Here is a 23831-nt window from a genome sequence, read left to right as displayed (position 1 = left end):
GAGACACAGCGTAAATACCAGACAACAGATTAATGGAAAACGCTCTTTGCAATGATAAAAAGCAGCCTCACAATGACATTGTTTTTAGACATTATTTTTTATTCTTTACTGAGAAGAAATTCACTCACACCACTTTGTCTCTAAAATTTCAGAAAAAAAGTAAACAAATGCCCGACAAAAGGTAAAAGCATAAGAAATAGTCTTGTTCAGACTTTGGTTGGACTAAAAGAATCTATAGAGTTGGATGTTCAGTTTTTTGGTCAGCTAACTTTAGGGTTATCTTCCCACTCTTGTGCAAATATGATCACCTTTGGCCCCAAAAATTCAAGATGGCGATGGCCAAAATGCCAAACTTGAGCTTCAAAGCTGGAGCACGTAAACTAGTGGGTGTCGTCATAGTCTTCGGGTAAAATCAGTCACAAAGCTGGCATATCCTGCATAGCAATATCTCCAAAATAACACGTGCTGCCTCTTTTCATGACCACAAATTTAAAACATTAGATTTAACAACCAGATTGATTCAAGCACTGGAGATTTACTTTTTTTTGTATTGCCAGAGTCAGAAAAAAACACTTGGACAATGAGTTAAAGATCAATTGCTGGACTTTTCAGCCATTTCATCACAATATCCTAAATTGTAAAGAACCACATTATAAACTCTCAGTGCTTGCGAGGCATTAGCATGACCATTACCCAGGAGATGTAACACTATAGTGTTGGGAAATACTGTAAGAAGCAGACTGTGCAGATGAAAGGGCACGAGCCCATCAGTGCTCCTTACATAATGTGTTTGTAGTTAGCATGAGGCGGTTGTTTCTCACCCCAATGTACTGTAGTTTAAGCACCCTGTCACTTCAAACTAGCATGATCTGAATTTTTTTTTCGGGTGACTGCTGAGAATGCTAATGCCTTGGAAGTTGTATCCTGTGGCTCTTTTTTGGCTCAAATCAAACCCAGAGAGGCACGACGAAGAGCCACAGCAGCAGCTATGCCCACTTGAGAAAGGCCGGTAATCTAATCCTTCAACAAGCTGGTTTGGGATCACAGAGTGGGTAATACAGGCCCAACTATCCTAAAAACTTTTCATTTTTCATAGCTAACTATAGTCATTAAGGGGTCCGTTTCAAAGAGATGGAGATTGTTGAGGTTTGGGTCGACAAACCGCACAGTCTTAGTGGTCAATTTGTTCTTGTTTACATGTTGCTGAAATTTGGGGTGTCGCCTTTTGTAAGCCCACAGAGAGCCTCAAAGGTATATTTTGCAGAATTTTTCCTAAAAAACAATGTATAGACTCACACAGAAGTAATCCCTCTCAATAATCACTTATGACCCACTAAACGTGTGTGTTTTTCTGCAGAGACTCTGCCTGTATTTTCTGTTTTTAAATTTTTTTTCTACAATCACCAGATTGTAAGGGTTCGAGAGACAAAGCGACAATATGGCAAGGCGAAACGTCAAGTAAGATTGAGTCTGGGATAAGCTTTTACTTGCACTTTTGCTATGCGAGTGTGTTTACAAACAGCAGCCAACAATCCTACACAATATACCTTTACAGCTGGAAGCGCTTTCTTTGTTTCCATCAGCTCTTGTTTGGGTCTATATATATCAAAATTCAGGCGCAGTAGCCAGGTTACAACCTTTAGAGGGAAGCCTCTGCATGTTTACGACACAATATATAAAATTTGAATACTTTGCACGCAAATATTACGATAAGAATCAATCATCAGCACTACTAAATACCCAGATATATTGAAAAAAGTGGTGTGGGAGTTTAGAAACACTTTAAAGTGCTTCTTTTTGCCACTGACGGGCTCAGATTTTTATAAGTATTGGACCCTGTATAGAAATCAAATGTATTTTATTCACCTTTGGAATGATTTTGTTTGTTATTGTGTGTAATCAAGTCCCACTCGAGGAGAAGTATTGTTCTGAGATCTCGTGAGAGTTGACTGTTTTGCTGCTGAGGCTGCAACTCTCTCTCTTAATACTGGACCCATTTCAAAAATTGTTGTTTCATTAGTCACATACAAATACAAAGGTCACCTCGTAAGTCTAAAGATCTAGTTGCTGTCAGTAATTCTTCTAAAGATTTGAACTCACCTCAGGTCCCCCCTTTAGGCTGCACAGTCCACATTGCTCATGCCTCTCCATTCAGGATCTTACCAAACTCTGCACCTTTTTTCCTCCTTTCTCTGCAATTTTAGTTAAAGTTAAACTGCATGTATAAACAGTGCAAGGTGCTGGTTGAAATCCATGTTTTATTTGGTCCAAGAACACATGACAATAGACGTTTTCACAGATTTTTAGGGCTCCAGTAAAAGCCAAAGCCAAAGTCCAGATAATTTTTTTCTCTAAAATTTCACTGATTTAAGTACTGATTATCATTTCAAGCAGCAGACTGAGAAGGAATTTTTCATATAACCATGGTTGCTTTCTTATAATTTAATAGCTGACAGTGCAGATCTTTTATTAATGTAGCAACTAGTCAAATATTCATGAGGAGCCATGCAAACTTATTCAGAAAACCACTTGAAAATCTGAACATTAACATGACAGCAAGCTTTTTTTTTTTATAGCACATTCACATATACAGCAGAAAACATTATTGTTCTGTTTGCATCAGCTCCTGGCGGAAAAAATCTGTCAGAACAGCTTTAGTGTTTTGCAGCTCAGAGGAAACACAATGAATTTTATGCACTTGATTGTCACAGTTTATCAGTATCAGAATCATTTTCAGTTTGGCTCCAAAAAAACTACTACACATGCAAGCGATGCCTGCGAATTTGGCAACAGGGTGCAATAAAAAAAGGATATCCATAGGGTGTAAGTTATTCAAAAGCACCGGCCATTAAAAAAAAATCTGATTTAAAGTTTAATTTGCCCATTCACTGCTGATTTATGGGGATATTTCTGGATCATGCAGCAATTTCATTAACAGCCCATCTTCTTGTAGCTTGTAAATAACTCGTTATAAACCACTTAATTTTGATATCCCTATTCCCTTCCCAATGATGAATAACTGGTTTTTAATTTACAAATGGGTGGGCGTTTAATGAGGCCTGAGATATTTTATTCTCCTGCTATAACGCTGTCTCCAAAATTGTGCGTAGTGTAATCATGCAACGCTATCCGGCACAGACACTTTCTGGCAGCAGCGAGGCAAAACCTGCAGCCCAGAACTGCTCCACTTAAGGGAAGCTGATGTGAGAGGAGCAGACAGGCGAGAGTGGAAGGCCCTCCAGTCATGCAAAATGCAAAAGAAATATGACTTTATTACAGCTCCCTAATGGTGACATAACAATCTGTTCAGCCACTTCCCTCTAAATCTCAAAGCATTTTTGGAGAGTGCTTCGGTGGACAGCAGAGGATGGCTTTGAAAATCTCTCTGTGTGAATGAGTTTAAACACAATTGAGTTTGAAATATGGCTTTGACCGGCACTCATCCCTGACAGCTTTTATTTATTTATTTTGCTTGTTCTTCATGTCAGAGTATTAAATGTCCTGAGAGAAAAAAAACAACACACAACAGGATATCTCTGATCAGTGAAAGGGCTCCTATGATACAACATCTGCTGTCTTTTTGATATTATTAACTGTGAGCAATTAAAGACACATGCAACATTTTGGAAAATAAGGCATCGATGTTACACTGTTATGTTATGTTTAAGTCAAATCTTGCAAGAGCAATATTGTATTATTTCACACGCGCATATATTAACTGTCACTCGCACGTTTGACTTAAAGGGAACTAGAAGTGACTTTCAGAAGTCACCCAGCTGTTTGGGAGCATTTACCAGACCTCTGAATCACTGTCCGTGTCTCAGATTTGTTCAGAGCTGAGTCCTGCATAAGTCTGATCATCAAGACCTGCTCTTGAATTGAAACTTTGACATTGCAGAATCTTTTTTTCTTTACTTTTTTTATTTTTAAATAATATTGAGCAGCACGTCTCCACAGTTTACGTACCTGTCAGTAATATACCTGATTGATTGCTGTCATATTTTCACTCTTGCTCTAGTCAGGGCCGACATACAAAGTCAGCAGTCAGAAGATTACAATGTTAAAACATTTAATTTATTCTCATTTTACACTATTTTTTTCATCCAACAACTGAAATCCCACTTGCATCATTTTTCTTTCTTTTTGTCCCGGACTGAACCTGGATTGCATCCACATGTAGAGACCTAACTAATTTTAGGTAATAGGTGAATGTTACAGACTTACATAAATATGATTAGCAATCTTTAATCAATGTTAACCTATTTAAGCTAACTGCTCCTAGCAACCACAGCGGCAACTTAAGGGTGTTTTCACACTTGTTTTTAATTTGGTTGAATCAAATCATAATTGTCCCTCAATTGTAAAATTGTAAAGTGCCACATTGGTGTGCTTTTCTTTGTCTCATTCTTTACTTCCAGGAGTTTCCTGCATAGAAATTTTGATAGATAGCCGTTTCCTCGTGCATTACAAATTTAGGCCCGCTTGTAAATGCTGCCATGTGAACACAAAGCAAACTTAAGACAATAAGCGACATTGTCACAAATTGGTCCCTAATTTAGACGAGAGCAAACAAACTGTAGGTCTGAAAATGACTTTAGTGTTTACTGAAGATGAGTTATGGAGGCTGTTAGGCTAGTTGTTGGCCAAAAAATAGTTAAGAGATAGCTAGGCTAGCTGTTTCTCACTGCCTCCAGTCTTTATGCTAAGCTAGGCTAACCGCCTCCTGGCTTTGTGCTTAAAGTTCTGACATGAGAGTGGCATCAGTCTTGTAACTGTGACCATCAGAAAGAACATACGTAGGCATGTTTTCCAACTATTTCTTTCTTATTCTGAGATACATTTGTGGACAGGAGTTGGTGGTTATTTTTATCATTTGTTCACGTCTGTATGTACTCCTATGATAAGTGACTTCAAGGGGAAAATGTACTTTTGATCTTAGACACCAGGCTATCAGCACATATGCTGATATAAAGATAGAATTTCATTTTCAGATTTCCTTTTATTTTACCTTGAAAAAGTCCAAACATGAAAACAGAAAGTTCTCAGTTTTAGTTTCTCTACACTGACCGAGTATTAGGTTTAGATCTGGATATTGGTTATAACCCTTTCAGGGTAACACCAGCAAGGGTTCACTATTTGCTGCCTGCTCCATAAATCTTAAATGAGGGACATTTTGCAGCTATCTATTTGTGGATTTTAGAGATGAATAAAATAAACACAAACTCTTGTGTTTTCTCTTTTGTAGGGTTGTGGAATTAAAGTGGTGAATAATGCATGGCTGAAAGCATCCGTCTCTCTGAGTCACCTCTTCTGGACAGCGGGGGATCTGAAGGTAAGTACGCACAGATATTTCTACTTAAGTGTTTGATTTCACAACAAACTGGTGCTGTCGAATGACTGCAGCGCTCACCTGTTTTTAAAAGCACCGTCAATAGACAGAATAATGCAGGAAATCACCTTTTGGCTTTGTAGTTTTGGATGGATGGGAAGACTTTTATTGACTCACTGATGTTATAATAGAAAACAGATAAAGAGAGTCATTGTATTTGTAAAAGAGAAAAGCCTGAGCAAAACTTTGGAAGCGTTGTAATTCAGTAAATCGATAGATAAGATCACACTGAATGTCAGCGAGTTTGTACAAAATTTAATATGCGAGTTAAGTCAAAGCTCTGGCACTAAAATTGTAAGCAATACAGGGGTATTGTGCTGTTTTTACACATTCAGGTGAGTTTGCTTGTCATGTTGAGTGCAACTAAGTCTGAAAACTGTCTTTTGTCGCTTTGTTGAGCTTGAGAAAGTAACTGATGATGATGATGTCATAGTGATGTCAGATCAGAGCAAATGCGGCTGATCAGCCAATAGTGGCACTGAAGCACTGTGTTTGGAAATGGAGAAGTTGTTATCCCGTGTTTTATCTCTATATTTGTTGGATTATCGCACTATCAGACTGCAAATTGAAGCGTCACTCTTGTATGTTTACATTCTGCAGTTGCTCTGATCTGTTTTTTATTTGCATCAGTTTCTAAGGGCTTTAATAGAATTCATGCATATCAAATCGAAAGCTGATAGTTTGAAATCAATGGCTGTTTGCAAGGCACGCAGAGTCTAACAAAAACAGGGGGGCCACGTGTACTCAAAAAGTCTTAAAATGTCTTTAATCCTTTTTAAGGCCTTTTTTTGTTTTAGTAAATGTGTATTTAATTGTCCTAAATTCAGACTGGATGGTGCTTACTTTTTTTTTGTTTTGTTACATCAATGCAAAAATTTCCATTGTTGGCACTACGAGAAACATCATTTTAACAGCAGGGGAACACTTTTCAACAGGGGGACTGAATTTGATACAACACCTGCAAGCACAAAAGCCCCAAATTTTTGGCCCTCTGCATATTTAGATCCCACATCGAGTCTGCATTGTTAAACTAAGGCAGTGCTTGCCAGCTTGCTTGTTGGTTTATTTAAAGGCACAAAGAGCATCATCAGTCATTTTACCTCACTGTTCATTTTGAACTGACATCAGTGTGCTGACTTGAAATGAGTATATTTTCGCTTTTGGTTTGTATTTCCATTGCCAGTTTGGTGTGAACTTTAATTTAAAGTGGTATTACAGAGGTTTTAAAAGTCTTTAATTTAACTTGTTTATACCTGTAGACACCCTCAAAAAGAAGCTAATAATTTGCCTAATGGAGTTGATGGATTTGTATGCCATTATGACATAAACAGCTGCTTCATGGTTGACAATCCATCGATCCAATCAGTGACGTGGAGGGACTCTTGATTAGCCGATTATTATCACGACAGCATTTACATTGTTGCAATTGTTGTTAAATAGACATGTCTTCTCAGTATTTCCCGACATTGTAGTTTGGTTTTATTTCACTCTGCTGTAGCAACAAGTATGTCAACAAGTACGTTGACATGGTTTGACATCTGTGTGGACTTTAAATTCTTTTAGATTCAGGCTGATATGTAGGTCTCTTGTGACTGGTTAGGAAAAATCAAATCCCTTCCTGTGGAAATCAGTAAGTGTGGATGCAGCGTCAGCCTGGTGGAAACACCAGTGTGTAGCGAGTTAACAATCCTGTCTTATATCAGGCAACAGAAAATTAGGATCCAAGTCTCTTCACTTTAACATCAGGGTGATGATGGAAGTGTATGTATGCTTTTATCAGTTCTTGTTGTACTTGCCTCAAATTAGTATTCTTTAGAGAAACATTTTAAGTGCAATATAAATACCCCCTCTCATGGCTCTCTGACCTTGTGCACCTGTATGTGGCAGTCATTTCAGATTAAAGCTCGCGTTATTTTCTGTGATATTTCAAAAGCCTGCGTTTTTTTGTTTTTGGGCTTTTAATATATTGCAAAATAGCCTTTGATAAAACTAATGTGGTAGTCAAGACCATACTAACTAAGACCAAGACTTGACTGGGACCAGTATGCGGAGACTGAGACCAAGACTTTAAGGGGCTGAGGCCGAGTCAAGACCAAGAGGGTCTTGGCAGCTGATATCTGTGACAAAAAAACAGCAAATTACAAATTTTGTCATTTGTGATTGGCTGGATTTGAAGAAGGAATTTTTACATCCAATCACAGTTATTATGTTAACTAATAAATCCGTTGTGGTCTCAACGAGTCTCGTTTAAAATCCCAAGTCAACTGCGTCCAAGACAAGACCGAGTCAGGATGAGTTTGATTCCAAGATGAGACCAAGACCTGCCTCGATACCAAGACTGATGTCGAGCACTACAACACTACATAAAACAAACAAACACACATATGAACACCTTTGGTGATTTCCAGGTCAAAAGTGACATGTTCTAAAGAACATACATGAAATGCCGTGTGTTTTTGACACACAGCTGATTTGACTCAGACATTTGTTGACAGTTTGAAGTGGCCGTGCACTGTGGCCTTTGCCGCACATCATTCGTCTCAGCTGATGAGTAATGTGGACAGCCGTGTTAATAGCAGCTTGGATAGCAGATGACAGGTTGGATGAGAGTCTTTTGAGCGTTGGATCATGATGAGAGTTCAACCTCAGGCTGCTGTCATGCTGGATCCATTTGTCGGCTGAGATGTACTGTGGAGGATCTTCCAGCCTCCGTCACCAGCCTGAGCACATATAGAGCTTCTTTATTATTTTTGTGGTTGTTTTCTGCTTATGTTAGCTGAACGCCCCTCATGCGGCAATTAACAGAGCAGTTAGTTTGCATTGCACCATCTGTATCCGCATATCACCCAGAGCCACAGGATTTGTTTCAGATGAGTGCGTCAAACAGAGAGAGCTGGACTGTTACAAATTGTGTTTCGCTTGGGATTCCAGCGAGGGCCACCGAGCTGGTGAACGGGTCACAGCTCTGGCACCGAGGCAGCATCGCTGTTTAGCTCTGCTGTGACCAGCACTGCTTCAGAGACCCGACTCAGAGGGCAAGTGGAGCAGGAAACTGCTGATTAATTCTTCACTGTGAAAACAATCATATCGTAGCATCGTGTCACAATTATTGTCAAACAGTGCGGCGCATTCATGTGTGATCGAGGGTGAGGCTTTCATCCAGAGCAGGTTTCAGTGGGTGTTCAGGTAGGAGCTCGATATCAGGCGACATAATCAAACATTACTGGCTTTTTGTTTAACACACAGTTGCGATAAAAGTTACTAAACTTCAATTATTGACATACAAGATGTAAGAAGGCTGTAAACAACACAAAGTCTTCTCCATCAACTTTAATGTGCAAGTGTAAAAACTTTATGCCAAATCTGAACCTTTTTGTAAACATGTTTCATGTTTAATCACATTTTTCAACACCATTTAATTTGTGCTTGCTGTGTCATGTCAACATTTTGCTGTCTGATTGCTATAAATGAATTCATAAGCAATGAGTTGGATGATTTACTGATGCAATGGTTCCCAAAGTGGGTGCTGCAGCTTCCTGGGGCACCAGGCTACTGGATAGGCCAAGAAATCTGGTTGTTTTTTTTTTGTGTGTGTGTGAGCATATTAAATAACATTTCAAAACATTACACTCAAAATTAGTCAACATTCACATTGACATATGACCTTTTTAAAGGAATACTTCAACCCCAAAATGACTCTCACTCTGTGTTATGTTGAAATTGTGAAGAAAACGTTTTTCTCACATGCCTCCGAAGTGACCAGAGCATCAAAAACCGAGACAATTCGTGATGAATATAAGTCACAGGGGTCCACCTTTAACAACAACAGCTTTCCGGCTTACAAGTATTTCACATGAAAAACAGTATCAGAGCAATAGAAAAATCCCCATGAACAATAGACGTGTATGTGTGTGTTCTACTGTCTATAATTTGTATAGACACTGGGGATGAATTAGGTTATTGAATTGTTTCACTCCAAAAAAATATGCTTCTCAGGCTATTGCACACAGTTGTGTTGTTTTTTTGTGGCTTCCTGACAGGGAAATCCAAACCATGCTGTTGAAGCCTACAGGTGATCTGAAGCTTTGTCCAAGTGTTTGCACTGGAAAATGATCATAGTATAGCATGTTGAAAAATCGTCCGAAAAAGTTTTTGACATTAAAAAGAGTCATAGCATAGCATGTCAAAAAAGCATGATGAAAAATTCCCCATTTTTGACCTTAAAAAATAGTCATAGTATGGTGCATCATATCTCTGATTTTGTTTGTTGACATGGAGCACTGTAGGAACAGATTAATTTGTTGTGTTATTGAGTGTAAAGGTTGTTTCTCAGCAGCTGTGAGTTAATGGTTCTCTTGGTACTCTACTTTAACGGTTTAACTGCAGTGATGACACAGCCTGTTTAAGAGCCGCAGGTGCATCTACCTGGCAGGCTGCCACTCAGGCTATTAGCCCACAATCCAGTGATCCCTATTTGGGGAGCAGTTGTCCTTTTCACTGCATCAACCACAGCTTGACTTGTATTCCACTCAGCCGCTGATTGCTCCGTGATATGTGTTTACCGATGAAAAATTCCCATGACTGAGGCTGTTGCACTTGTGATTTCGGGCTGTCACAGTGGATGAGCCGAGCGATGCGCAGCTGCTCGGCCCTCTGGGAGAACTGAGCTAGGAGCACATGCCGCCAATTCAGAAGGAAGCAAAATGGTTACAGTGCATTTTATGACATTTTTTGTGGTGAGAGATGTGGGTCAAGTTACCGTCCTGTCGCCAATTGCCTGGAAGAGGAGAGTAAATCAGCAGGAAATACACCAGCTGTCAATTAACCGTCACTGTCACACTACAGTCTGATATTGAGTCAGCACTTTGTACACATGCACATTACAGGACGTAGATGGGGTTAGGGTGTGCAGGCTCAAGCACATATTGTCATTTTTTTTTTACAGTTTCATTACAAACTTTACTTGAGGTAAAGAAATACAGTTTATTAAAGGGAAGCTCAGTAAAATATTCTGTGAAATTGTTTCTCACTCTGTGTGTTTCTCCAGTAACTTTGTGCTCTATGTGGCCATAAGTTGCAGTTAAATGTATTGCAGTAGTATTTAAGAAGTACACAAATCATCCTGGAACGTGCAAAGAATCTCATTGACCCCAACCTCAAAATCCAAGATGACGTCTCTGCATCAACATTAGTAGAAGCTGTCGTAACATACTGTTAATTAACAAATTTGTCTTATTTGTGTCTCATCAAAACAGTCGTAACTGCCAAACAATAAATGACCATTTAATGGGTTTATAGCAGCCTTCTGAACATACTAGTAGGCCCCTTCTAACACATATCTGACACTGATAACCACTTACTCAAGCAGTAACATTTTGAAGCAAGCGTAGTGTGATTCATTGTCACTGAAGAGTAGTAGTTATACAAATGCGAAAATGAAATATCGAGCTTCAAATTAGTTTTTTTTTCTTTAGATATTTGACCAAAAATGCACTTTTCAACAAATATTTGGTGAATAAAGCACAATTTAAAGGAGAAAGTTTACAGTATATCTAAAATTTGGAGGCACGTGGGAGTTAGAAAGCTTCCCCTTGGTTTTCAGCTCCATTATGACATTAATTTTACAGAAGAGCAAGCAGCGTTATGGCACAAACATGTTTTCAAATGATGTAGTACTGAAGCACAAATAAACAGCAAGGTCATTTTCAAATTTCAGTGTCTACACCGTCCTGGTCCTGAGCAGAAAAAAGTATTAATACTACTAATAACCTGCTATTGATCAGTGTGAGAGTCCCTCAGGACTGCTAAGAAACTGATATATCTGCATTCACACACATAAAAGGTGCACGTGTACAAGCGCCTGTACAGACACATTTATTCCAGTGCAGGTATACGCAGACTCTGGTCCTCCCGGTTAGTCACAGCAGCTTCTTCCCAATTCAGTCGATAGGCTTCCATTAAGACGGGGTAGGCTGTCAAAGCAACCTGTGACCTCCTCTCGCCCCCTTGGAGCCCACTGGCCTGTGATGTCCGTATCAATATGAATTTCAGCCCTTTGCGCCCATCAGCCGCAATTCCCAGTGTCCATTAGTCTCAAGTATCTGTTTCCTCCAACTTGTACTATTGATTTCAGAGTGTCTTTTGTAACAGAGCATGTACACTGATCTTAAAGACGAGGACAGACTGATAGGCTGGGTGGATTCTGTCATCTGGGGCGTCACAGTTCCTCCATATTGTTCTTATTAAATGATTTTCATAACTCGTATCACTCTGAATGGCACTGCTAGTCTTATTACTGCTCGTACTTGGCGTTGTAGTTGCGTGAGGCGGCAGACATCTGATCCCGGGTCAGATGACATGTAGTTTAAAGTTGGCTAGACCAGTGCCCTCGAAGGTCAGGGCTTTTCATCTCCGAGGCCACAATGAAGTGACCTGTTGTTGCCATACACAGAGGGATATCACAGCAAACACAAGGCACAATATGGTCTTCTGTCCCTGGGGACGACGTTTTTCTAACACTCGCCCACATCTGTTACTGAAAAGTGTCGCGCTGGAGGGATATTAGTCATATAAGATGTCACCTTCCTTCACAGCATAAACTGAGGTGTTGCACATAAGATGAGATACGATGAAATTAGATGTGAAAAGATTCCATTGATTCCAAGAAGCAGAATTAATTCAAATCAGCAAAAGAAAAAACAATCTTAGGTTGGAAAAAATGATTTGGAATGAATAGCATGAATTAATGAGTGAATGGATGAGTGAATTAACAAAATAAAATATTTCAATAGTTACATTTAAAAAATAAATCTATCATAGTAAAGTTGGCATAGGTGTCTAATGTATGTAGAATACATATATGAATATTAATATATTTGATATTGTATGTAGAATACATAATATTAATATTAATGTTTTTCAACATATCCTAAAAGTTCCCAGCAACTTCTTTTTTATTAAGTCAAGTGAAAATTTAAATAACAAAATGAATGAAGTAAAATAGCTCCCTGACGTTTTACAAAGAAAAAGTTTCTCCCATTCTTACACTTTCTTTGCACTTTTTAATTCATTCATTTTATCGGTGATCAATAAAATAAAACGCAGATACAGATAATCTGCAAAATGCCAAATATCCAACAGTCTCCAACAGTCGACCAGGCTGTTTATCTGTCAACCCCTAATAAAAACATCCAGTACAGCTCCTAAATGGACTTTTTGAGAGTTAATTTTGTTATTAAGAAAAATTGATCAACATTCTCAACTATTTGCTGGCCCAATTTTAACAAATTTGGAAAATTACACATAATATGACCTCAGTGTCCTCATTGGTAGCTTTGGCTCTGTGTGATGTGAAAGGAAGCAACATTTATTTACAGTTAGTCATTACAGTCAGACCCTAAATTAGTTTAACAAATACAAAAATGAATGCAGAAATAGAATCCCCCGGGTACCTTGGTCCCCACCGCTTCCTCCCCGCTGTTCATCTCCAAAGTGTGAAGAGCATATGCTGACATTTGGCCGCTCTTCACTGCTGTGGCGTATTTGCCACTAGGGGGCCTTCGGGGATGAGATGAGATACCCCTCGACACAGTTCCTGAGAGGGGAAGATGGATGACCTTTGGCTTTATTTATGTCGTCGCCACTCATGCAGGACCTTTTCATCAGATACGGTCATTGTAATCCCCTCAGCCCCCATTCAATTTACAGAGGCACTCTGTCACTGCAGACCACTAAAGTCGACGAAATTAATGGATCAATAAGCCCTCTGAAAGCCTGTCGAGAGGGTCCAGATCCCCTTCGGTCGCTATCAAGTTACGAGTCATAATGAATGGGGTGTTGTTTATGTTGTAAAGTGCAGCGTCACTGAGTCCTCTGAACAAACCACCGTCTGAGCCAGCGCTTAGTGCACCTCTGCACAGTTTTACAGGAAACTGTGACATGCATAGGTGGAAAATGTAAAAAAAATATAAAAATATAATATATATCAGTTTGAAGCCATAAATGACAATAACTTTTATGTTGCCAGTTTGTGAAAAACCCCTTAATTGGTGTTCATCCTCATACATGACATGATAAAAATATTGTAAAACCCCTTTAGTAATGACTTAACAACATCTATGACTGCATACGTGACAGCTTACTAGAAAGTGAGAAACCCCTGGACATCTTTATTATATGATCACCAACATTTTTGAGCATAAACAACAGCCAAATGGATTTTATTAACAACCTGGTAAACAAAATACTGCTCTTATTATTGGCTTAATTGACAAACAGCATATGAAATTATTTACAAGCATTAATAAAACCATTAGTCACAATGTATAAAGAAATTATAAAGGGTGCCTTTGTTGCGTTGGTGAAAGTCAAACAGGTGCACACACTCCTCATTTCAAAGAAGTAACTAATGATTAATCACAATTCATCCCTCTGGGTGTTGTCTAATGTGTCATATTTTCCATCTTTAGTAATAGTTATTTTACTTTCTTTTCTGAGTTGGTGCCAAAGCACAGTGTTTGATTTTGAAAACGTTTCTCTTTGTTCTGCTTTTTCTGCTCATTGTTCGCTAGTTAGTTAATAATAACTAACTAATTAGAAGTTAGGACTGAAATGGACTGTAGGATCGTGTCACAACACTTGAACCTTTTCTGTGGGTGAGAAATAAAGTAAGAGTAAAAATGAGACTATTTCAGGATTTCCTGGTTGGTAAGCGGGTCAAGTGAAACCATCTGAATTGCAAGATGGGTTTGATTCCACTTCATGTGTTGCATGTTGTTCCTTTAAAGGTCAGTAGTGGGTATTAATGACAGAGTCGTGCCTTTTTTTGTGCGTTTATTGGTGCTGTTTAAAGGTTCTGTGGAAGATGTTGGCTGCTGCTGCTGTGTTAGTTTGTGGAAATGCTCCGGAGACAATCCTTTAGAGCAGCGTCTAATAGGGGTCAACCGATGCTGTTTTTTTCAGGGCAGACACCGATCATTAGTAATTAATGAGACTAGTAACTGATATTTGGAACCAATATTCATTTGCAATAAAAATGAAATCTTTGTGTCAATATTTAAATGAATATAACAAAGTCCAACACAAAAATTAGTTTAATTGCCTTTAGCATATGTTTCATCAAAACTGAAAGTTCCCAGCAACTTTTTTTTTAAGTCAAGTGAAAATTTAAATAAAACATGAAAAAGAACGGCGGCTTTAAAGGCGTACCATCATTTATTGCATCAGTGTGTAGATGCTGCCCTTTTTACGTCCATGACAGCAGTATGGCTTTGTATTATCAGTGCTATTTATTGGCTATAATGTCAGATAATACACAATAAATTTTCCATTATCAGCCGATAACTTATCGGCTTAATATTTATAATGCATCCCTACTTGTCTCATGTGAGGCAGTTGTTCTTAAATTACATTATCATCTTGCTTTTTTAAATTGTTCTCTGGCACTGTCTCACATTTCCTGCCATCTCTCGCCAGTTATGGTATTTTACAGCAGTTAGAGCTCACCTCTGATGCATCATGAAAGAAAATGAAGCTCGGTCTTCACATGCTGCATCCAGAGCCAGCCTACCTCCAGGCGGCTCTAACGGTAATTGGTCGTAATTATAAATCCCATCTGAGAGCGCACAAAGAAAGCTCACGGCGAAACAGGCCTGTTTTTCAGCCCTAGGTCGCCAAATAGTGCCAACATTTAATAGCTCCTTATCTGGGTTATTAAACAACTGTTCAGACGTTTGGGTCTAGTTACAAACAAGGCCAGTGGAGAATGATTGATGTGGAAATCTCAATCAAAGTTGTCACTCGGCGTCGAGGAGATGAGATGAGAAACGACAACATGTCAACCTCTCTGAGACGAAGACAAGATGATCTTCAAGATAACACACACGTGCTCAAGCTTAGTGCACATAATACAAAGCAGCACTAATATGACTGCAGCGTGTAAACATTGGTCTCAATTCCTTATGTTTGGATTTTGGACGTGATTTAAAAAGACTTCACGGGGACGTTTATGAATAATACTGGTGGTAAGACGAAGCCGTAGCAGTCTGTTCACATCTCCATATTTACATGCTAATGGCATGAGAGAAACTCCCACCACAATCATTCAGTGGGACCGCATCATCACTTGCAATTTGGGGATCAATGATCTCAACAATAGCGCTCGGCATTCGTGCGTTTAACACAGAATGGAAACCATGTGGCGTGCGGTTTAGTGATGGTCAAACTGGAGGAACGTGCTGACAGCTCTGGATGGCCTTGAGGTGCACATCAGCCCGGAGTAACTCTGCCAAACTCGCAGCTCTATTTTCTTTGTAGAAAAACAGTCTTTGTTGCCACTGTTGGCAGGAAGTCAATCGCATGTATTAAGCTACCCCAGAAAATGCTCGCCAGTCATCGATAGCCCTAAATGAGCGCATATGGTGTCTTGGCTTTGGGCGTCTTTTTGATCAGGTTGAGATTTTAATGGATTTTTCTTCGCCTCTGACAGACGAGGCTGGGTGGGGTGGGGGGGTGTGGGGGGGTTGCGGCCCGGCCCGGGGCAGACTGCAGGCAGTCGGTGGGGTCACTTGAACCTTGTGGTTGCAGAGCAGAGTGCTGAGACACAAAGAGCCAACGCTGCGCTCACAAGTGTCCGACAGCAGGAGAGTCAGGAAGTCTGGCGACTGTAAACCCCACCCGACCCCCCACACCTCCCCACCTCCATCTCAGACACACTCAAGACACGCCAAGCGGGCACTTTAGCACACAAACCTGTTCTGCTACACTTGTGAGGACATTTGTATTGACTTACATTTAATCTCTGCAGAGTAATTTTTAAACATAATCGCTCCATGTATGACCCCGACCTTTAACCTGAATTACCGGTAGCCGCAGTTATAACGTTAAAGGCACAATCTGTGATCCAAATGTAATCAAAGGTGTCACCCGACCTCCAAAGAATTAACAAAATTACCACAAGGAAATAAAAAAATCTAAATTCTTAGTGTTTTTATTATTAACTATTAGCATTACATCATTTGGCTTTTTAAATGAGCACCAACTATTCAATAATATATTAGGGAATAATTTCTGAATTAACATTTGTTTTTAGGGTCAAAGGACAGATCTGTATTTTTTTGGTCATATACATTTGAAGTATATTGTCCTGAATAATTAAGTAGTTTAAGCCATTACTGATAAATCACCATTTTGTGCATTTTCCATTGATCATAATTCAAAATAAAGGCATATTTTACAGCAGTGTTTAGTAAAACTATTTGTTTTAACTTAAAAGTTACTGTTCAGGCTGCCTTAATTTTTTAAGTTGACTGAATTTGAGAAGACAAGTTGAATCATTAAATTACCTAAACTTTTGTCTTCACAAATTCAGTCAGCTGTTAGTTTTAAGGCACTTAACTTTTTTTTAAGTCAAAACAAATACTTTATTTTTACATTTCCTTAGTAAAATAAGCCTTTATGTTGAATTATGATTTAAAAATGCACAAATTAGCAATTTAGCATTCATGTCTCAAACAATTTAATTATTCAGGTGAATATACTTTAAATTTCTATGGTAAAAAAAAAAAAAAAAAATACAGATTGGCCCTTTAACCCTAAAACCAAATCTTTACGCTTAAATTAGTGTTAATGTTTAACCACTAAATAGTGATATTTATTGGTGTGCTTGAATGTATTGAAACATTTTGTAAACACACACACACATACACACACAGTCTCAATATATAGGTTTTTGTGTGTAAAACTTTTTGTAAGTTGTGCACTCAAAAAATTTATATACAAAAACCTAAACATTTAAACTTAACAAATTAAGTCAGACACACAAGCTTGCACGGTGTACAAAATTAACTTTTGCAAAAACACAAAATTAGGATTACAAGTACAAAACTCTATTTTCAAACACAAACAGGTCACTTTGACTGATTTTTTTTGTCCCAGATGTGAAGATGCAGACAACTTTTTGTCTTTAGAACATATTGAATATTTACTACATATATTCAGACAGCTTATAGTCAGGGAACCAAATCCTAGTCACCTTATTGATTTTTTATGTATTATTTTAAATTTTTGCTCATAGGCCAACATACAATCAAACATGCATATAGAGATTAATCCTACGTGCAGGGGTGTATTAAAGCATTCTGCGCCTTTTTTTACGGGATGAGAGCCTTTTTTTAATGTCAAAGTTGAGTCTTTCAAATGTATTTAGTTACGGTACTACTTAAACATACTACTACTTAGTACATCTCACACGTTACGCCAGAACTGATAATACATATTATAGCGTTTTCATAATGTGAACTGACAGTATATTATAGACACATTTTAATTGATATCACTAATTTAAATAGTAGTGTAATTCAATAATACACTGTAAGTTACTTATCAGAGGTGATATTCTCAATGATTCAGTGTCTATCTGATACAGTCTAATTAATGCTCTGAATTTAAATAGGATCAATGTTGCTGGTGGTAATCACTGTCCGAGTTGGATTATTGACATTTTCAAAGGGATCCTGGCGCTTTGTTGGACAATAAGACGCTAAAATCCCATTCAACTGCGTAGCATTAAAGGCTTAGAGGGATCTGCAATAGTTTACAGTTGGTACCATGTTGCTGAATATGTAACATATTAAAATTGGGCAAGCTGCTAATAATTATACTGATAATTAGATATTTTAGCCATGCAAAAATCTGCCTTAAAAAGAAAATAATTGCCTTTTATTGCATGTTAATCCTTTTTTTAAAATCTTTTTTTATTTTTATTTTTAAAGAATAACTACTGTTTCTTCTATTTTTGGATTTATTTCAGAATTGTAGCCCCATATGAATGTGTAAAGGATCAAAAGTGTTAAAGAGGCATTTCCTGTCGTTCTACTCTTCATTTTTACACAACGTATTCAACTCATTTCCTTTGTGGGAACAATGAGATACAGTAGAACCCAACATGCGTTGCAAAGGTGGACAGGAATTTAGCAGAGAAAACAACAGATTTGCAGGCAGACTAAGTGGTTGAGTGAACAGGTTAACAGCGACGGGCCCTTGAATGGCTGTGACAGGGAGAAAGCAGTGAGAGGCTCCAGCACTGAAGGGGGAAGTGACCCGGAAACGGTGTGTAAGTGCAGCTTGCTGGGCCCTTTAGGAAAAATCTCTCCAGAAGCACTGATGCAAGTCCACCTAAACACACATTTCTCTTATTTCTCTCACTCTCGCTTTCTCTGCAGAGATGCATTACTCAGCTGCACTCGTGCACGCTCATGCGCCCTAACGGCAAAGACAAACAGATAGTGGGGGGAACCTCTGATGTGTTCATCACCAACAGACCTGTAACAAAAAGAACTGCTTTTCTTTCAAATTAAAAACACGAGAGCTCCTTGTCGGTCAAGGACAGAAGTTGTCGGTCCAAACAGCGTGAATGTAATGAGTCACAATGCTATGACGTGACTTTCTCATGGTCTCTCTGAGGGTGCTTTTTGCACATATGCCTGTGCGGTGAGAAAATATACACCGTGCCACACAAAGTTGATGATGTGTAAGTTGATCGACTGTCTGAGCTCAGTGTTTAATGATGCAATCGCCTGGTTTGTCATTGGTTATCTCTTGTTTTTTTACTCCCATATTTGCTACTTCTTCTCATAAATCATTTAACACTAAAACTTTTTTGTAAGTTTCCACAATATAAAAGACTTATCAAGAGCCTCAAAGTCCAGTGGACTTAATATATTTTTGTTATAATAAACTTTTTGCCACCGTAACGTTAAAATTTAAATTTACAAGGAGCCCTTTCTTTTATGTAATGATACCTCATCATTACTTTTTCCAGTATGTATGCAGTAATGTTAAAATGACATCTTATACTATTTTATGTCAGTATGTTTATTGTTAAAAGCAGTGAGTGGGAGTGTGATAGAAACTTTTTGTGACTGCCACATGTTTTCTTTAATGCGCTAAATAATAACAAACATTATACTGTAGGTCTGCATATGGTTGGCCATGCCTTTCCAACATAATAATAATAATAGTAACAATAAAATAACAGCAGAAAACCACAAGGGCACAAACCTAATATATATTAAGATTTTGAAAAAGTTAAATTTTAGTTAGAGGATCAGATGTTATGTTAATATACATTGGTGGCAGGTATGAAACAATACAAACAATAAGCAAACAGACTTTTCACTACTTTCGGCTAATTCTTCTAATTATAAATTATAATAAAAATATAAATATAGAAATTGTTTTTACAAAACTTTACTTCTTTGAAAGCATCCCTCTTCTGTCTTTATAGAAATTGAACCCAAATTAGGCATTTGTATCTGTTTTTTTTTTTAAGCAGTTCTAAAAATCAGGTTTTTTTTTTTCCTTTTGTGTAAAGTGGTACCACATGATTTTTCACCTCACACTGGCTGCTGAATTTTTTACAGTCCAAACTGTAGTCATTATTATTGAATAATTGTTTTTCAAAGTAAAATTTTAAGTTTAGATTAAAGATGAGATTTTTCTCCATTGTTTACATTTTATTAATGGCAGTCTTTAAAAAGTTTCTAATAATAAGGAAGGAAAAAATAATGTCTGAATTGAAAATGCTCTGTTCAACCTTCTAAATCACTGAAAAAATGAAGCTAAAAAGTTTCAACAGACTATTAAGTTTAGGCCTGAGAGTTGTTCACATCTGCTGACATCTAAATCCATTTTTTAGAGACAAATAGCCCACAAACCGTTAAGTTTGCAAGTATTTGGTGTTTAAGAACACAGTTTAGGGATTTCGGTGCAAACTAAAAGTGGATGTTCAGACAGGCAACAAGATATGTAAGCAGGCTGAGGCACAGTGCTGAAATGTGGCTACATTTATACAGTACATATGTTCAGTTCTGAGATACTTTTAGTTTACATGAGTATTTCCATTTATGCTACTTTATACTTTACTTCAGAGGAAAACATTAAACTTTTTTACTCATTCATCTGACAGTTTGAGTTCATTTGAAAATGTAGATGATTAATACAGAATTAATCAACTGATAAAATATGGTATATCAAGGTATATTAAGTACTTCAAATGAGCCCCACCTTTACTAGCAGCAACATTTAAGTGAGGAACACATATAATGCATCAATAATTATTATCTAATATTATTCTGAAGTGGGCCATTCTGCACAATGAGTACTTTTATCAGGTACTTTTAGTTTATTTTGAAGCAAATACTTTTGTAGTCTACTTTTACTTAAGCTAATATTTTGACTTTTACTTGTGTATTTTTATACTGTCACTAGTAAAATTGATAGTTTTACTGAGTATTTCTTCCATCATTGCCGAGTATGATACAAATAAAAGTTCCAAAATGGATAAATTAATACACAGGAAAGTGAGCTATTGCTGTAAAAACATTTCACAACGTAGTTCTGTTCGTTCGTTATTACGCAATTAAAGCAACCTGGAGCCTTTTTTTCGACCCGCCTGGTTCCACTTTTTACTGCACATGCAACAGAAAAATCTAAACTTTAACTTTGGTGTTGCCCATGATTACATAGCTTTTTAAACTTTCTGATATAACAAGCTTTCTTTGATACACGGGACGAAATGCAAAAAAGGTAAATGTAATAAAACACAGTCAATTATCAAATGTGGGTTTTGATTGGTTAGAGCGTCTTTTGTCCGAATATAATTCGGCTTGAGTCAACACACTGGTAAAATTGCAAATATTACACTTTTTATTGCAAAATTCATTATGATATACTAACTGTATTCACAGTTTAACAGTCTGTCATAAGAAATGTCACGTGATGAGAAACGAGTATTTAATTAATTAATTAATTAATGATAATAATAATAATAATAAGGCCATGTATATATATATATATATATATATATATATATATATATATATATATATATATATATATATATATTTACACACACACAAATGATGCGTTGCTCCACTGAAACTCATTTAAAAGTTCAACCAAAGAGTTGGAAAGAAAGATAAAAAGATTATTGCGGGGTGATAAAGTTGATGCAGCATTAACGTACATTCATTCAGATGACATTACTGCGCAAAATAAAACTGCAGAGGAACTTACATGCATGCACATTTTTCTGACAAACTTTCTATTCGAAATGCCCTAACAATAATAATAATAATAATAATAATAATAATAATAATAATTAATTAATAGTCATTATAAAATTTAGAGAAAAAAAATTAAGAGGGACAAAAAGTGGCACATGCATGTCTAGGATTAGTTGATATGTTGACATCAAAATTGGGAGAATTTTTATGATGTCCAAAAATAAAAAATAAAAAAATAAGTGACAGGCCTGAGGCCAAAACAGACTGTCCGACTGTCCACACACTGTCATCTGATCCCAAACAGAGAAAAAAATCAGTCTGCATCAAACAGGCCGAAATATTTGCCAGTGTTGGAAAAGTAGATGTAAGGCGCAGCGGTCGCAGTCGGGTACACGACAGGGAAAGGCATGGGTAACAAACATCCGCCCAGCAGGCTGCTGTCTTTGTAAAAAGTCGGTAATTGCACATTTTTGGCCGCCTCTGAGAGGTGCTCTGCGGCCAGCGGCCCCTCCATGTCCGTGGATAGCTGTCTCTTGAGCTTGTTGCGGCGGTTCTGAAACCAGATTTTGACCTGGGTCTCGGTGAGCTGCAGGGAGCTGGCGAGGCACGCTCTCTCCGAGCTGCTCAGATACCTCTTCATGTCAAAAGTCGCCTCCAGCTGAAATATCTGTCTCTTGGAGAAGATGGTGCGCGTTTTCTTTTTGACCATAGCTTTAGAGTCCGCGGTTGCCTCCTCCTGCAGCTGCTTCTCGGATGTGTCCTCGGCGGTGAGCGCGCTGTGCGCCCCGGGACAGGAGTTAGCGATCAGCGGAGGTTCGTTTTCCCCGTGGTCCGGACGGTGGACTCTGGGCTTCGTTTGCGCTGTGGGTGAAGCGACAACACGTGCTGTGATGCAGCGTAAATGCAAACTTGTTTTTTTAATGCGTGCAAACACCTGAGAGGAAGCTGCGTAAAAGCAGCTGTTGCCTGAATAATAAAAAAATAAATAAATAAAAAAACATTTGGTCTGCGATCTTCACCCCACACTTTCTGGAAACCTCCAGAGTCTTTTATTTTAAGCCATATTTATCGTTTCGCGTTATTCTGTCCCAAAATCACTCTATTGGCATCAAACTGTATCAATTCGCTTTTTAAAAAAAATTAATATCTGTAAAAAATCTTAATAATAATACAGGAGAGACACTTTTTAAGTCTTCTTACTGTCTTGTTCTGTGAAATTATTAAATTCCCAGTTACCTGTCTGTTCTGATCCGCTGTCATGCCTACTCCGGACGTCCCACACAGCCTCATAGCGCGCTTGCAACCCATCCTTACATCCACTGTCCCTCTGCTGTCCCTTGGACGCGTCCGAGTCTCCGCCGTCCCGCTGCTTCAGGTTCAGGATGTTGTCGATGGTGAACGTCAAAGAAGCGCTCCGACCCGGGGCGTCCTCTTTGCTCATGTTCCCCGGCATTTCATCCGCTCCTCCGAGAGTCCCGAAACACCGACGACGACGTCCCCGGACGCTCCGAGCACCATTGCTCCTCGGCTTCGACTAGCGCGCGCGTGAGGAGTGAGGTGCGACGTTCTTCAACGACCCGGAAGACTGCGGTTTGGCAGCTTTTGATTGGTGAGGTTGTGGGGCAGATGATGAGGGCGGGATGCAGATTTAAGTCTGGCTGCCATATTGAGGCTTCAGCTTTTTTTTTTTCCCCCCTCTGAAACTCCAGCTCATGCCTGCTGGCTTCATGAACCGAAATACTCAGCAAACTTTGACTTGACAAGTTGATCTTTCTTAAAATAATCTGGGAAACCAATTGCCTTGAAAAAGGAAACATAACTATCAATCTTAATTTATTTATATCGTATTAAGTTTACTCAAAATTTAGCTTTATTTGATTTGTGAGGTTGTTGCAACCTAAAAATGACAAATTAAATTACGTTGTTCTTTCTAAGTGTTAGCAGCTTTAATGAACCAAGTTAGTCTGACTTAACTTGATCATCAGATGATTTTGACGATTATATAGTTTGGAGATCTGCGGGTTCTGTTTTGTTATCATGTTGAAGAAAATACAAATGTGACTGAGTTTGTAACCAGCAGAATACAGATATATAGCACAGTAAACTTGGTTTACTGAAGTTACTGAAACTTAGAAAAAGTGATTTAATTTAACTTGTCATTTTTAAGTTGCAACAACTTAAGAAAAGTAAATATAACTATTTTTTACGTAAACTTGCCAATTAGGAAGTAAACATGGATGAAGTAAACATAGATTAAGACTAATGGTTATATTTACTTACATTTTTCAAGACAGTTGGGTTCGTAATTTTTTTAAAAAAGTAAAATCAACTTGTCAGATTTTACAGTGCTGATATCCAAAGTGGCTCATTTTTTAGGA

The 23831-nt window shown here is 38.1% G+C and overlaps 1 protein-coding gene and 1 long non-coding RNA gene across 2 annotated transcripts in view; one reads left to right on the top strand and one right to left on the bottom strand.

Annotated features, from left to right (window-relative positions):
- The window catches only part of LOC148185662 (uncharacterized), a 73242-nt gene that overhangs the window by 8978 nt on the left and 40433 nt on the right, over positions 1–23831 (top strand). The window contains exon 4 of the long non-coding RNA XR_015775779.1: positions 5246–5332. This is a non-coding gene — a long non-coding RNA (uncharacterized LOC148185662). The remainder of the gene's footprint in view (positions 1–5245; positions 5333–23831) is intronic.
- Positions 21063–23021, bottom strand: LOC121962422 (homeobox protein HMX3-like). The gene is made up of 2 exons (XM_042512677.2): positions 22690–23021; positions 21063–22314 (listed from the first exon to the last, which is right to left on the bottom strand). The coding sequence occupies exons 1-2, from the start codon at positions 22904–22906 to the stop codon at positions 21767–21769; spliced, it is 765 nt and encodes a 254-aa protein (XP_042368611.2). The 5' UTR covers positions 22907–23021; the 3' UTR covers positions 21063–21766.

The sequence above is a fragment of the Plectropomus leopardus genome, chromosome 23, assembly GCF_026936395.1.
Source record: "Plectropomus leopardus strain MGB_pleo_1.0 chromosome 23, ASM2693639v1, whole genome shotgun sequence".
Classification (NCBI taxonomy): Eukaryota; Metazoa; Chordata; class Actinopteri; order Perciformes; family Serranidae; genus Plectropomus; species Plectropomus leopardus.
The sequence above is the reverse complement of the archived record's forward strand: the minus strand, read 5'-3'. Positions and strand labels throughout refer to the sequence as shown.

Coding starts and splice junctions, on each gene's coding strand:
- LOC121962422 (XM_042512677.2), bottom strand. CDS start 22,906: ATGCCGGGGAACATGAGCAAAGAGGACGCCCCGGGTCGGAGCGCTTCT. Junction 22,315..22,689: donor CAGCGGATCAGAACAGACAG/GTAACTGGGAAT, acceptor CTTCACCCACAG/CGCAAACGAAGCCCAGAGTC.